The sequence below is a fragment of the Pyrus communis genome, chromosome 14 (assembly GCF_041283825.1).
Source record: "Pyrus communis isolate YQ-2024b chromosome 14, ASM4128382v1, whole genome shotgun sequence".
NCBI lineage: Eukaryota > Viridiplantae > Streptophyta > Magnoliopsida > Rosales > Rosaceae > Pyrus > Pyrus communis.
The window spans coordinates 11,083,315-11,097,961 of NC_142578.1; the positions used below are offsets into that span (position 1 = coordinate 11,083,315).

Consider the following 14,647-nt stretch of genomic DNA (forward strand, 5'->3'; position numbering starts at 1 on the left):
TATTAAGTTAGATCAAGGGTTAAACAAGAACAAACAGCAATCACATGTGAACATGTTATTTGTTAATCAGGTAATACGCTTGAAGCCACATATACGATATATTCATGCAATAACAAATTGAAATCTGGTTGAAAGTTATGTTTCCTTACCTAGCAAATAGCAGCGGTACCAGCAAGTTTGATTTAACTAAGCAAGTGATTGCAGACATTCATTTTCCACGATTTGGAAAATGAAACATAAAATTAAGCATCACTTTGGTTAGAGAATTTGGCAAATTAAAGCACAATTTTTAAACTGTTTTTAACCTTCTTCGTAGGGTTACCTATCTTCTTCAATCATATGGAGAGGGTGAGAAGTACATAGACAAAGAAATAACCGTTACCTAACCTACTTATGACAATATAAGATGATGATGATCCGATAGACAAAATGCTACTTATCTATAAGAGTTTGGTTTATGTCGAACATTCAAAGGACATGCAGAATATAAGGGAACGTTGGTTGCCGGCACAAATTTTCAGTTTCCACGATAATATTAAGAAACGAAAAAATAATCAAGGGAGAGATAAGTAACAGTACGTAGTAGTTTATTCAAGTTTCATGATTCAACACAAATTGTAATAAGACAAGATAAGTTGTCTGCAAAAAAGTTTTAACCATCGACGTGAGAGTAACTCAATTAATGTATGTGGAAACAAATAATTTTTTGTTTCCATGACCATGAATTAAACAAAAACACACATAAATTAGTAATCAATATAAATTAAATTACTAGAAGTTTTTTATAGTATGAGAATTCAGAGCCATAATTGGAAGACGCAGAGAGACCAAATCATGAGCTAAATTTCCATCAGTTGGTAAGGAAAAAGCAGTTAATACAGAAACTAAGGAAAAGAAAATAAAAAGGAGTACCAATTCGATTTTAGTAAGAATAGTGGTCGGAAAATATGGTAACGAAACCCCAAACGGAGTCATGTTCATGTTTCCAAATCTGGCCAAAGTATGATAGATAAACAATTCTACATATAATCCATATCAGAATTCAAACACCCAAAGAAAACATAAAATCATATTCTCATATATATGTAGACAAACTTAGCAAACTCAAATATACATAGACTAACCTAGCTAATAAATTCCATCGTAAGGGGAAATCATTCAAACGTACATTTTTTGTAGTTGTATACCCAGTACTTCATCTTCGTCTTCGTGTTTCCGGCCCCCAAATATAAAGCAGATAAATTGAAACCCTTGCAAATCTCACACTTATGAGGACTGATAAATCCCTCTTATTATACAAGTTTTTTTTTTTCTGAATTTCTCCCAACTCACAATCAAATATATATATTAGGTAGAAGTGGGAGAAATTAAAGAGAACCACATCACTTATCTCCAAACAAGTACCCAAGTGATGAATCTCCACCAGGAGCTGATTTAACTTTTGTTGTCGGACGATCCTGAATATATATCATTTGGTAGAAAAATACATTATAAATTTATAATATGTAAGCTATAGCTGGAAAGAGTTGAATTCCCAAAATAAGTTATAAAACATGAGAGCTTACAGTTAAGAAGTTCCCAGAATTTTGGCCATCAGCTCTGTGATAGTTGTTGGAAATTTTATGTTTTTCTGAAGAGTTAGCAGGCGTATCTGGAGGCTTAAATTCAGTGCTAGAATCGAATCTATCGATGCCATATGGTGGTATTACCGGCTTAGCGGTTGGAGGTGGACTTTGTTGCTGATCATCTGAGCCGAACAAATATCCCAATGAGCTTTGTCCCCCACCATAGCTCCCACCTCTACTCATGGCTGCAGCTTAGTTTGACAATTTCAAGATCTGCTTGTCTAAAGTTAGAGATATATAGGAGAAAGAAAGAGAACCCTAGCTAATATATATAAACAAATTATGTGTGAAATCTTTGTGCATATTTTTGGATGTTGACGATGATGATGATGATGCATCATACCTAATTTGTCATTTGTTTTCTTTAGTGATTTGTATAAATCTACTTTAATCGTATGGTGCATAATAATTTAGGTTAGAAAGGGACGGCTTCCGATGGATTGAGTAATTGCCCTTGTTGCATGGTGATGGTATATGTATGGGATTGTCTAATAGTTTCCATGTAATACCTTTCATGATCCATCCATAGTTAATTGCTCTTTTATTGAAACGCTCAATCATGAATAAACAGTTGTTCAAGCATTCATTCAATAGGTAGTGACCTAAGAACTTATAAGTTTATGTAATGTTTCTCAATTCTTTGACGTGGGACTTTGAACTTTATATTCTCATATACAACAAAAGTGGATGTTGGACTTCACATGTGGATAGACTTGATACCATGAATTGACACGATGAATGAAGTTGATTCAACCCTAAAATTATTTGACATTAGAGAGAGTGATCCATTCCCTTATATGACCATCCAAAAATTTTAACCCTCCGTGAGGGACTTTGAAATTCAGATCCTCACAGCTATTAGCATTTGTTTTGTTAAGGGTTTGGGGAAAAAAATGTTTAAGTTGAAGGGAAAATAGTGATGAACTATTTCCTTTTTTTTATTTTTTATAAATGATGAACTATTTACTTGTAATTGTAGGACTATCCTCAAATTGTTACCTTAATTATGAACGCTTTGGGAAAGTAATTGTTTTTCTTACACGTCAAATGTGTATGCATAAATTTGATATTATATTGCATGAGTATTTCTTCAATTTTTGTGTAATTAAATATAGCAATTAGACCTCAGTTTTTTTAACAATTCACACATATAATTTGGCTTGAAAAAAAATGAAATGTTGTACACTTCTAAACCACATTCAACGAAGTTGATAGATAAGCAAGCACGATATAAATTTTGTTAATTTGTAATCTTCATGTAATTAGTAAAAGTAGTTAACATATTGAAAAGCAGAAAAAAAAAATTAGAGAACTACTATTGCCATTCCAAAAATCTAATTGTACACTCCTTGTAAGAGTTTTATTTTTATTTTTTTTTTCAGAATATAAAAAATTTAGAGTACATAATTAAATTTTTGGAATGCTAATAATAGCAATTCCCAAAAAATTACTTACAAACAGTTGCTTAAGTTGGTTGAATGTCAAGATCAAGTGGGCTTGATTAGCCTTTGAAATCAATCTTTAGCATAATTTGGAATTAGTGGTATATGATTACATAGAAACTTAATCACTTTTTTTTTTTCCGACGAAAAAACTTAATTAATCACTTGACTTGTTTAGTAACTTTAGTTTCCCCCGCATTTGATTGAAATTGATAGATATGCATTTAATTAACAGGTTAAAAATGTCATTTAGTATTAAGATTTATTGATATTACTCTTCAATTATAAATGATAGGACTTAAGTTCGAATATTTTGGATAATGAGTTCGAAACTAATTTATTCACCCACCCTTTAGTTTAAATATATCATTATACATACATACATATATATATATATATATATATATATATATATATATATATAAGTTAACAAAATCAATTTTAACAAAACCAATAAACTATATTTGAAATCGCACCGGAAGAGCTAGCATCACTACTACAATAAAGCGAATGCTATGGATTAATCATCAATGTCTATAAAGCGATATATTAGTTGTGAATCTAATAAAACCATATTTGAAATCGTATGCAACTCTCAGTTAATCTAATAAAACAATGTTTGAAATCGTATGCAATTATATTAGTTGTGAATCTGATAATGTCTCTAGAGATCATATGCAACCCTCAATATTAATCAATAATAACATGTTTGGAATCGTACAAAAGTGTTATAAATTACCTCATTACTGTCAAAAAGCAGGTGGAATTTATATCATATGGGTTTCGATTTACTGTAGTCCATGATATATTTAACAGTCACCCACTCGACAGGTTCATGTGATTGTTGGGCCTAATTGCCGAAAACCACATTATTTTAAGAACTAAAGCAATCTTAGTTGGGGTTAAATCAGTATGATAGTGCATGGATGAGTCTATCAGCATCTATAAAGGGGGGGGGTTCTCTCTCTCTCTCTCTCTCTATATATATATTTATGCATAGAATATGAAAAACAGAAAATGGACATATATATACATAGAGTAATAGTTGTATTTCTGGGCTTCTAGCTCACAAAAGTAATTCAAAGGAAAAGAAGAAAAAATCAGTTCAATTCAGATAAATTCTTAAAAGAAAACAAAAAGATAGTGATGGTAGGTTTTTCTTTGAGATGAGAACTTAAGTAGTACTGTTAGCACTCTACAAAGTTAGAAGAACAGAAAATATTATAATTATAATATGAGGTTTAATTTGTTGGATCTACAAACAAATTAATCAATAACAAAAAGTAATAGTATGAATTAAGTATACAGGTTTGCTAATATAAGTTGATTCGTAGAAAGTTGGTAGCTGAGATATAAGTGGTGATGAATTAATGTGTTGAGGTCTTGTCAGCCATTGAGTAGTGTTTGTTGGAGAAAAATATGATACCCTATATGGCCCTCAAAGTGACATAATAATGGTCAACCAATGTATCGTCGCTCATTCAGTCGAATATGAATTATGTTATTCCTGTAAAAATCTGTACTTGTACTTCGATGGTCAGTAGTATCTGTCATCTGTTTTAGTTTTGGACATCAATTATTTTGAGTGAAATGCCATCAAGATCATTTCTTCATCAGCTATACTCTCTCTCTCTCTCTCTCTCTCTCTCTCTCTCGTCCCGCCCTGATAGAACAAATGAGATCGGTGCAGAATTAGGGCAAAAAGTATCCGTATTTGATGACAGCTAGCAGGTACTTTCAATACTATAATAAGTTTGACTATTGATGCATAATTTTGCATGAAAACTACTAGGCTTGAGTCAAGGACTAAAGGAGAAATGGAATAAGATGGTGTGCCAGGATTAATGAACCGAAACTTTTTGGTATATGTAAGGAGGTGCTGAGGAGTGCATGAAGTGAAATGCATGAGTGAAGGACTCAAGATGGTGTTGTGCTGTGCTATGTTAGATCAACCAGTGTGAAAATTGCAGATAATAAGAGAAACCCTATTTGATAAACATTTTGTTTTTAATTTTTGGTTTTCACTTTTGTACTAGTGATAGAGGGATTTCAAAAGTTAATGAGAGATGAAGGAAGGATTGTGGTAGAGATGTCGAAAAATTGCATAAGGAAAGACACAAAATAAAAACTAGTTCCTTTGATAACTATTTTAGTTTTCTGAAAATTGAAATACTTGTTTCGAAACTACTTCCTTTAATATTTTAAAGTAATGCAAGCAAGTTGTAGATATGCCCATTAACAGAAACATTATCTACATGTTGGCCTCACCACATAACACAGCCATTAAGTTGGTTCGTTTCAAGACCCCATTACTTAACTGGTTTTTGTTTTCTTTTAGGCCTTAAGCATTAAGGAATTGATGCGGTTGTATATGGATTGTGGAATCTTATGAGTGAGTGATGAAAAAAGATAAGGTAATGAAGTATTGATGGAAATTTGAGACGACCTAGGAAGGATATTAGAACTGGAAAAAGGAAGTGGAGGTTATGACTGAGACCTAGCCGACTGAGAAACAAAGGAGCTCTACATGTATCCTCTTTACTGAACATTACACGTAAAGGTATGAAATATTGGGTCCCAAATTGTAAAAGTATGGAATCCCTTATTGATAGCCACATGATGGGGACAGATGAAGATAGCCCATATATGCAAAAATATATGAGACAAATCTGTTGGATTCCTGTGAAAATGAATAAACCGGTGACATCGTGTTGAGTCTCCGATTGAATACAATATATAGAACACTTCATTTAAATTCTTGGAAAAAAATTACTTTTAAACACTATTCTAAAAATTCTCGCCTAGGTGCTAGGCAGCTAACAACCGCTCCGATTAATTCCTAGGTATATGAAAATTAAAAAATAGCACATATACATGCTTAGGCGTCCGTCTTGCCTACCCAAACACCCACCTAGCCCTGCTTAAACCCGCCTAGACACCCGTTTTGTAAGATCCCACATCGCCCAAGGAAGTGATCCTTAAATGTATATTCCCATCTTTACCTAGCACAAGGCATTTTGGGAGCTCACTGGCTTCGGATTCCATGGGAACTCCGAAGTTAAGAGAGTAGTGCGCGAGAGCATTCCCAGGATGGGTGACCCATCGGGAAGTTCTCGTGTGAGTTCCCAGAAACAAAACCGTGAGAGTGTGGTCGGGGCCCAAAGCAGACAATATCGTGCTACGGTGGTGGAGCAGGCCCGGGAAATGGTCCCCCTCGGGCCGGGATGTGACAATTTGGTATCAGAGCCTAACCCTGGTCGTGGTGTGCCGACGAGGACGTTGGGCCCTTAAGGGGGTGGATTGTAAGATCCCACATCACCCAGGGGAGTGATCCTTAAATGTATATTCCCATCTTTACGTAGCACGAGGCCTTTTGGGAGCTCACTAGCTTCGGGTTCCATGGGAACTCCGAAGTTAAGCTAGTAGCGCGCGAAAGCATTCCCAGGATGGGTGACCCATCGGGAAGTTCTCGTGTGAGTTCCCAGAAACAAAACTGTGAGGGCGTGGTCGGGGCTCAAAGCGGACAATATCGTGCTACGGTGGTGGAGCGGGCCAGGGAAGTGGTCCGCCCTGGGCCAGGATGTGACAATTTGGTATCAGAGCCTAACCCTGGCCTTGGTGTGCTGACAAGGACGTTGGGCCCCTAAGGGGGGTGGATTGTGACATCCCACATCGCCCAAGGATGTGATCCTTATATGTATATTCTCATCCCTACCTAGCACGAGGCCTTTTGGGAGCTCACTGGCTTCGGGTTCCGTTGGAACTTCAAAGTTAAGCGAGTAGCCCCCGAGAACACTCCCATGATGGGTGACCCACTGGGAAGTTCTCGTGTGAATTCCCAGAAACAAAACCGTAAGGGTGTACTAGGGGCCCAAAGCGAACAATATCGTGCTACGGTGGAGTCGGGCCCCGGAAGTGGTCCAGCCAGGGCCGGGATGTGACAATTAGGATTGTGACATCCCATATCGCCTAAGGGTGTGATCCTTATATGTATATTCTCATCCCTACCTAGCACGAAGCCTTTTGGGAGCTCACTGGCTTCAGGTTTCATTAGAACTCCGAAGTTAAGCGAGTAGCGCGCGAGAGCACTCTCATGATGGGTGACCCATTGGGAAGTTCTCGTGTGAGTTCCCAGAAACAAAACCGTGAGGGTGTGTTGGGGGCCCAAAGCGGACAATATCGTACTACAGTGGAATCGGGCCCGAGAAGTAGTCCCGCCCGGGTCGGGATGTGACAATTTGGTATTAAAGCCTAACCCTGGTCGTGGTGTGTCGACGAGGACGTCGGGCTCCTAAGGAGGGTGGATTGTGACATCCCACATCGCCCAGGGGTGTGATCCTTATATGTATATTCTCATCTCTACCTAGCACGAGGCCTTTTGGGAGCTCACTGGCTTTGGGTTCCATGGGAACTCCGAAGTTAAGCGAGTAGTGCACGAGAGCACTCCCAAAATGGGTGACCCATTGGGAAGTTCTCGTATGAGTTCCCAAAAACAAAACTGTAAGGGCATGGTCGGAGCCCAAAGCGGACAATATCATGCTACGGTGGTGGAGTGGGCCCGGGAAGTGATCCGTCCCTTGCTGGGACGTGACAATTTGGTTTCAGAGCCTAACCCTGGCCGTGGTGTGTCGACGAGGACGTCGGGCCCCTAAGGGGGGTGGATTGTGACATCCCACATCGCCCAAGGGAGTGATCCTTAAATGTATATTCCCATCTTTACCTAGCACGAGGTCTTTTGGGAGCTCACAGACTTCGGGTTCCATTGGAACTCCGAAGTTAAGCAAGTAGCGTGCGAAAACATTCCCAGGATAGGTGACCCATCGGGAAGTTCTCGTGTGAGTTCCCAGAAACAAAACCGTGAGGGCGTGGTCGGAGCCCAAAGTGGACAATATCGTGCTACGGTGGTGGAGCGGGCCCGGGAAATGATCCCCCCGGGCCAGGATGTGACACGCTCAACTATCGTATAGCATTTTTTAGAATCTTTCTTTTAAATAAAACCTTGCGTAAGACTATAATCTAAAAATAGTCTCTTGACTCAATATTCAGGTAAACATACATTTAATCACTTCGTATGTAACTTATTTTTTGAGGTTTTATTGAACTTTTTTTTTTCTTTCTAAAATAGTAAATATCCATGTGTTCACATATGGTTATGTATTTAATTCTATTCTTCATTTAGGTACATTAATTTATTTAATATATTTCGGTACATGCATTTAACTTTTTGATGTATATTTCGGTACAGACATTTAGGTAAACCAATCAATTTTCATATATTTATGTATTTGCATTTTTTTTGTACCACTAATATTTTTTGAAATGTTTTCTCATTTATAATTAAAAGAAGTTAAACATATATAGTCTAAGTACTATAATCAATGTGTAATCTAACATCAAATTTTCTATTAATTTAACACTATTAACTTTGCATATACTAATTAAAAAACTAAAAAATAAAGAAAATAAAAACCATCACTCCATAACCAGGGGTGGGCATAAAAACTGCCGAACTGGAAAACTGAATCAAACCATGATAAAAAAGGGTAAAAAACTGCGTTGACCAGAAAAGTAAAAAACTAAAACAAAAATCGAACCAAACCGTCTCAAATTAGTTCTGGTTCCGAAGTGGAAATATTAAAAGCAGGAGAAACCAGACCGAACCACTTTTGAGATAAATAAGACATTTTTCCAAGAAGGCTATGTGCATAAGCCCAATATTTTTCTTCACTTGTCTCCCCTCCTTTGTTGTTTGGGGCATTTTGATATAGATGCCTCAAATATGAATTTTTTTAATCAAACATCTATAACTTTTAAAATTTTGATCAAACATTCTTCTACTAATTTTTAATTAAAAATTATGATTTTTATTGTATTTAATTAACCAACTAGTTCAGAAAATAATATCACAAATATTCTAAAATCACCACAAACATCCTATCTTATCTTATCATAATTCGTTCAAAATGAATTTTTCTTATTCAAATAATTTACTGTTTTAAATTCTAAAAACACATAAACATCCTATTAACATACAATTATGAAATATAACATGCACATATATTAAATATAACGTACCAAACAGATATATTAAATATAACGTACCAATTATTTGGTACGTTATTGGTACGTTATATAAATTTAATCTGGATACGTATTAGTATTTTGGTACGTTATAAAATATTGCTTTTGGTACGTTATGCAATTCTTTATTTAGTACGTACCAAGTTATTAGTACGTTGTATTATTCTTATTTTGGTACGTACAAAACTTGTTGTGACAACCTGTTCCAAATTTTACGTTTTTATTTTATTTTAAAAACGTGAATTTACGAAAATGCCATAGAGACAAATATTCTGACTTATGTTGATCATCATTTAGAGAGACGTATGACTTATTCGTTTAACATATTATCGTAGTACTCGTTGGTGTGAACGCATAGGCGAAAACCGTTTGCGAGTCCGGATTATAACGATATAGTTATGGACGTTTGAAAATGGTTATTTAAAGTTTAGTTATTAATTATTTGAATTCCCATCTTGTGGGAAAGTGGCCAATCAGATTTTAGGCACAATTAGGAAGGAACCAATTAAAATTAGAGGGAGAGGGTGAGACCCAATCAGAAAAGAAAGAAAAAAAAAAATATGGGAAAGCTTCTCGTGCACCCGTGCCCGACCTGTGTGACTACCCATTTTCCAAGGCCGATTCCGGCCAACTCCGATGGAGTTTTTCAACGCCACCACCACCATCTTGAAGCTCTCATTCCCCTCTACAAAACCCACCCAAGGACCACCTTGATTAACCACGGTATGTGGTGGTTTGAGGCCACGAAAGTTGGCGGTTCTCTCGGTGCTCCGGGCACGCTTTTTGATTTTCCGGCAAATCGGCAAAGTGATGGCCGATGCCACCACTTGGGCTTTGTAGCCCATCATCCCAGGAGAAAAACCCAACCAACCTTGACCCCGTTGGACCACTGTAGAAGACGAATCGACACCGGGAAGTTTTAGGCACCCGCCGGCTTTGTGGGCAAAATCAACCATCTTCCGTCCACTTTTGGACTTCATGGCAGGTATGAAAGTTACTCTACTCACTGAGATCTTCGTTTCTGTGAAGTTTGAGAATTTTTGGAAATAGTTGGATTTTCCGGCGAGGCGCGGTGGCGCGTGGCCAGTGGGCCGCCAATGCTATTTTTAGGCTATGTCGAATGTCTTGAATTCAGTTTTGTTATTTGAATGACGTAGGTTAATTGTTGGAACCTAAATTCGTTACAATACGTTACTTGATAAAAATGTGGATACATTATAATACGTAATATTTAAAGATCATAGAAATTTATCGATCAGGAATCCGATGTATGGATCTTCCTGAATTGGATTTGTAAGTTAGTAAAATAAATGTTCACGGCCACTTGTTTTAGGCAATTGGCAAAGATCCGACCGTTGGATCGTAATGAAATTTTAATATGTTATTCTAGAAGCATATTGTGGATCTTTGGGAGTTGCGGATTGGAAATCTGATATGCGGATCTTCTGGGTCCAGTTGTATAGGGTTGTAGACCCTACTGTCGATCTTTGATCGACTGTTGACTTGTGGTCAATGGGTCTCAAACTATTTTAGAATGCCCTTGAGGTTGTGTTTTATGTGAATTACGTATTCTACTGATAAGAGTTCTGAGATGTGATTCGATAATTGGTCACAGGCACCAATCATTCAGGACGCCTTGATGCGTGCGCAAGAGAATCATAACGTGGACTCCAAGTGAGTGGATCTTTTCCTTTTTATCGTACATATTGTGGAGAGTTCTATCGACACGTTTAAATTGATTAGGCATATCATATAATTATTGTGAATGTTTAAAGTACTATATGAACTACGAATGGGTTGATCCCTGTTTAGGGTACGTAGGCAGTCTAACAAGATGTTAGATGCAGCCATAATATATTTGAGACAAAAGCCTTATTTGGGAAATTGAGTAATGCGAAGGAAATTGGTAAACGCAAGTTTTAGTTTTGTGAATTAATTAGTTAAATTAGTGTTAATTGGGTTGTCATGGATAATTATCCCTGAAAATAAGTAGTTCGGGAGTAGGGCGTTATTGATTGTACATTTCACACCGTATTGTATATAATTGAAAATGCTACGACGTGGTTGAGTATTAGATTGCATCATTTATATGTTGGAAATATGCCCTGAAAGTCAATCTTTGGAAGAAACCTTTCAGGACAATGAATTGATGTATATATGACTCTTATACATCGGAAGGCAAAGATACTAATTAGGACTATCTCAATGAACAAAATATGTCCTAAATAGTGAATCCATGGACAATGGATCGATGGAAGAAGTAACCTAATGATGTTAGATTACAGAGACCTTCTTCTCATAACCATCATGTCCAAAAAGGTTCCTGGTCATAAGGATTGTCGGAGGGATACTGACAATCCATAGACCGGTACATACTATGTCCGCTTCAATTGGAAGGATGGAAAGTCTCATCCCATTCGTGTAGCGACACTAAGACAAGCATGTAGGTGCTCATTAAGGGAATGAGTTCACTGAACACAATCGAACGAGAGTACTTGCATGGAGGTCTACTCACATGTCAAGCAAGTAACTCTAATGGTTGGAATAATGTAAGTAATCCTTTGACCTGAGGCATCGTCGTTGTCTTGTGGTTAAGTACTTAATCTTTGATTATGTTAAAGTCATTCCGTTCGCGAGTGTCCAAGGCATCGTTGGGGTTAAGCCACTTAGCCATGAAGGCAAGTGAATGCACAACAAGGAATCTCTAATCCTCGATAAGAGAGGATGAATACTCTAAGATATAAGATATGATTCGGGAATCTTCGGCCGAAGTATCGAGCGTAATAAAGGAAAGCGTTCCTATACGTCTCAAATGAATCGTATAAGAAGGAATAATCACATTAGGGGTTTGACATTGTAAATCCATACCCTAGTAATGTGATTGAGAGTATTGTTTTAGAGAAGGATCGAATTACATTGTAATTCCAACTGAATAGGTTCTCCGAATAACTTCTACATTAGCTTGGGTAGCCATGATATATGGTTAGATGTCACTCATGGCTTGTGAGTTCTTCTAGATGATTAAATGTAGTCATCAAAAGGAAGGTGAATTAAAAGTAAGTTTTAATTCACTAAGTGATTGGATAATCAATTGGATTGGTGCCAATCACCTCACTGCCTTGCTAATTAGAACCTAAAAGATTGTTCACCAATACACTCTTGTAGTGAGTAACTAATGGATGAAGGAAATAATTAATTGGATTAATTAAGTGTTTTGATTAATTTAGAAAGTCTAAAGAAATCATAAAAGCGATAAAGATCGTTTTGGGCTTAAAGAAACGTTCGGGTTTAATTAGGCCCATTGGGCCAAAACCCATTGGGCTTTTATTCAAGCATTGGATGACTTGAAATAATTAAAAGCCCAAAGCCCAAACCAAACACATATGGCCGGCCACCAAGGGAGAGATAGGTTAAAATGTTGACTTGTTTCTTTTGTCTATAAAAGGAACTTTATAACACAAAGTTCATAAGGGTTTGATGTGTTTTAAAACAACAAAAGAGAAAAGAAAAGCTCTCTCTCTTGAACACAAAGGGCCGGCCACCAAGGGGGTGATTTAACTAATCATCTATACACCCGTTTGGTTATTCCTTCATCTTTCTCATTACAAAGTGGGTGAGGATCTTTAGAGGTTTTCATATCTTTGGAAACTTGAAGAGAACCTAGGAGCACTTACTTTACAAAGTGGAGGAAGCAAGGAGGGAGGCTAGGCTCAAGGAGTTTGAGGAGCAAAGATCTTGAAGGTGGTCCATCCTTGGTCTAAGATCTAGATCAAGAGGTATAAAACTAAACCTCTAGTTTGTTCTTCTTCTAAATTTTGTTTTGATGCATCTTATATAAACCTATGCATCTTGAAGGGGATTTGCATGACTATAGCTTTGATAAAATGTATGACATGCTTCCGTTGCTTTCGTATATAAATTTTGAATTGTATATGCATGCTAGTCACTAGAAATCCCACATGAATCTCATAGATTTCCCTTCATTATATCCATATGTATATTACTTGCATATAATTATTGGGAATGCTTTCAAGTGCAAAGGTGAACGCAGGACACCTAGGTAAGTTCAGGTGAGTTTATGGTATTAGTTGAATCGATTGAGTTATAGCATGACTACATTTATGTGTTAGGCAACTCCGATACTGTCGTACTGGTTGCCATGAGTTGCATATGTTATATTGAGATGCATTGAGAGCTCATAAACTTGCACCTCGGTGTTAGTGCTCCCACCCGCGATCAGGGCACATTCCTTCACGTGATGTTCACCTCCCGCACCTTACGCTCACCTTGGACTCAAGGTAGGTGCACAGGCCTGTCGTACAGACCACTATAGGTGGTTTCGACTCGTAGGTGACCCGCGATTATTTGCACAGTCTTCACGTGATCGTAGCACTTGAGCGTACTTATTTACACTCAGTCCTGTCGTACAGACCACTAGAGGTGGTTCCGACTCGTGTGCAGGGATGATTGATGAGATATAAGTACAGTCGTACGGGTCACATTAGGTGATTGCGGCTAATGTATCATTTTATATCGATTAAGTTCATTTGGCCTACTTGTTAATGCATTGTAGAGTCTATGGACATGGCATACTCGTGGTTTTGGCCATTTTTGAGCATAGATGGATATATATATATATATATATATATATATATATATATATATATGTTGTACTGTCCTATAGAAAACGATAAGGGAATTATAGTGAGGGGTTATTACTGATAGAAAGGTAATAGTTTTGGGAAGCTTGGTTTTACTGCTTACTCACACTTTTTGTTTTGTACCCCTTCAGGTTTTAACTGCTGAGTTCGTATCGACAAGGATATATGGCTAATCTTAGTATTGGTGGCTACTTTTAAGGGTATGATTCTTACCCACACTACTGTACTTTACTTATGCTCTGACATCGCGTGTGAAATGGGTTCCCTCCCACTCGTAGCGCACTCTGGTATTTAGACACTTTTAGGTTCAAATTTATTCACATTTTATACACTATCACACTTTATGGCTTCGTCACCTTCCAGGTATCGGCGAACACAACTCGATTTGGGGTCCTAGTGGACATTCTAGGTCGGATTGTGTCACTTGTGGTACGTTATGTGTAAGTTGTGTAACCCAAAAAAAAATAAATAACTTTTCATATTAAAACATTGCACTAAAAAATATTTTTTCAACTCTTAATAATTAATTATTGGAATAAGGACTCATTTTAAATAAAAATAAAAATGTGAAAACTCTTAGTTCATGTTTCCACTATAAGTAGTTATTAAAAAATTCAAATTTATTTTTAGTTGCATGAAATTAGGCAGTCTAGTCTATATCTCAATTTTAAATAAACGAACTCTTGTTTTTTATAATCTACATAAAATGTTGAGTTGGAAATTGAAAAACTATATTTCATCCAATTAATCTTGAACCCCAGTAGATATAATTGAATCCTTAAATTGAGGAAGGGATGAGATTCCATAAAAATAGCAATAAATTAATTAATATTATTGA

General features: G+C 36.8%; 1 protein-coding gene across 1 annotated transcript; it reads right to left on the bottom strand.

The window, feature by feature from the left end:
• Window positions 1–1,237: 1,237 nt before the first annotated feature.
• On the bottom strand, window positions 1,238–1,873 carry LOC137713950 (protein SPIRAL1-like 5). The gene is made up of 2 exons (XM_068453312.2): window positions 1,566–1,873; window positions 1,238–1,457 (listed from the first exon to the last, which is right to left on the bottom strand). Exons 1-2 carry the CDS (start codon window positions 1,806–1,808, stop codon window positions 1,383–1,385), a joined length of 318 nt encoding a protein of 105 aa, XP_068309413.2. The 5' UTR covers window positions 1,809–1,873; the 3' UTR covers window positions 1,238–1,382.
• Window positions 1,874–14,647: the final 12,774 nt, after the last annotated feature.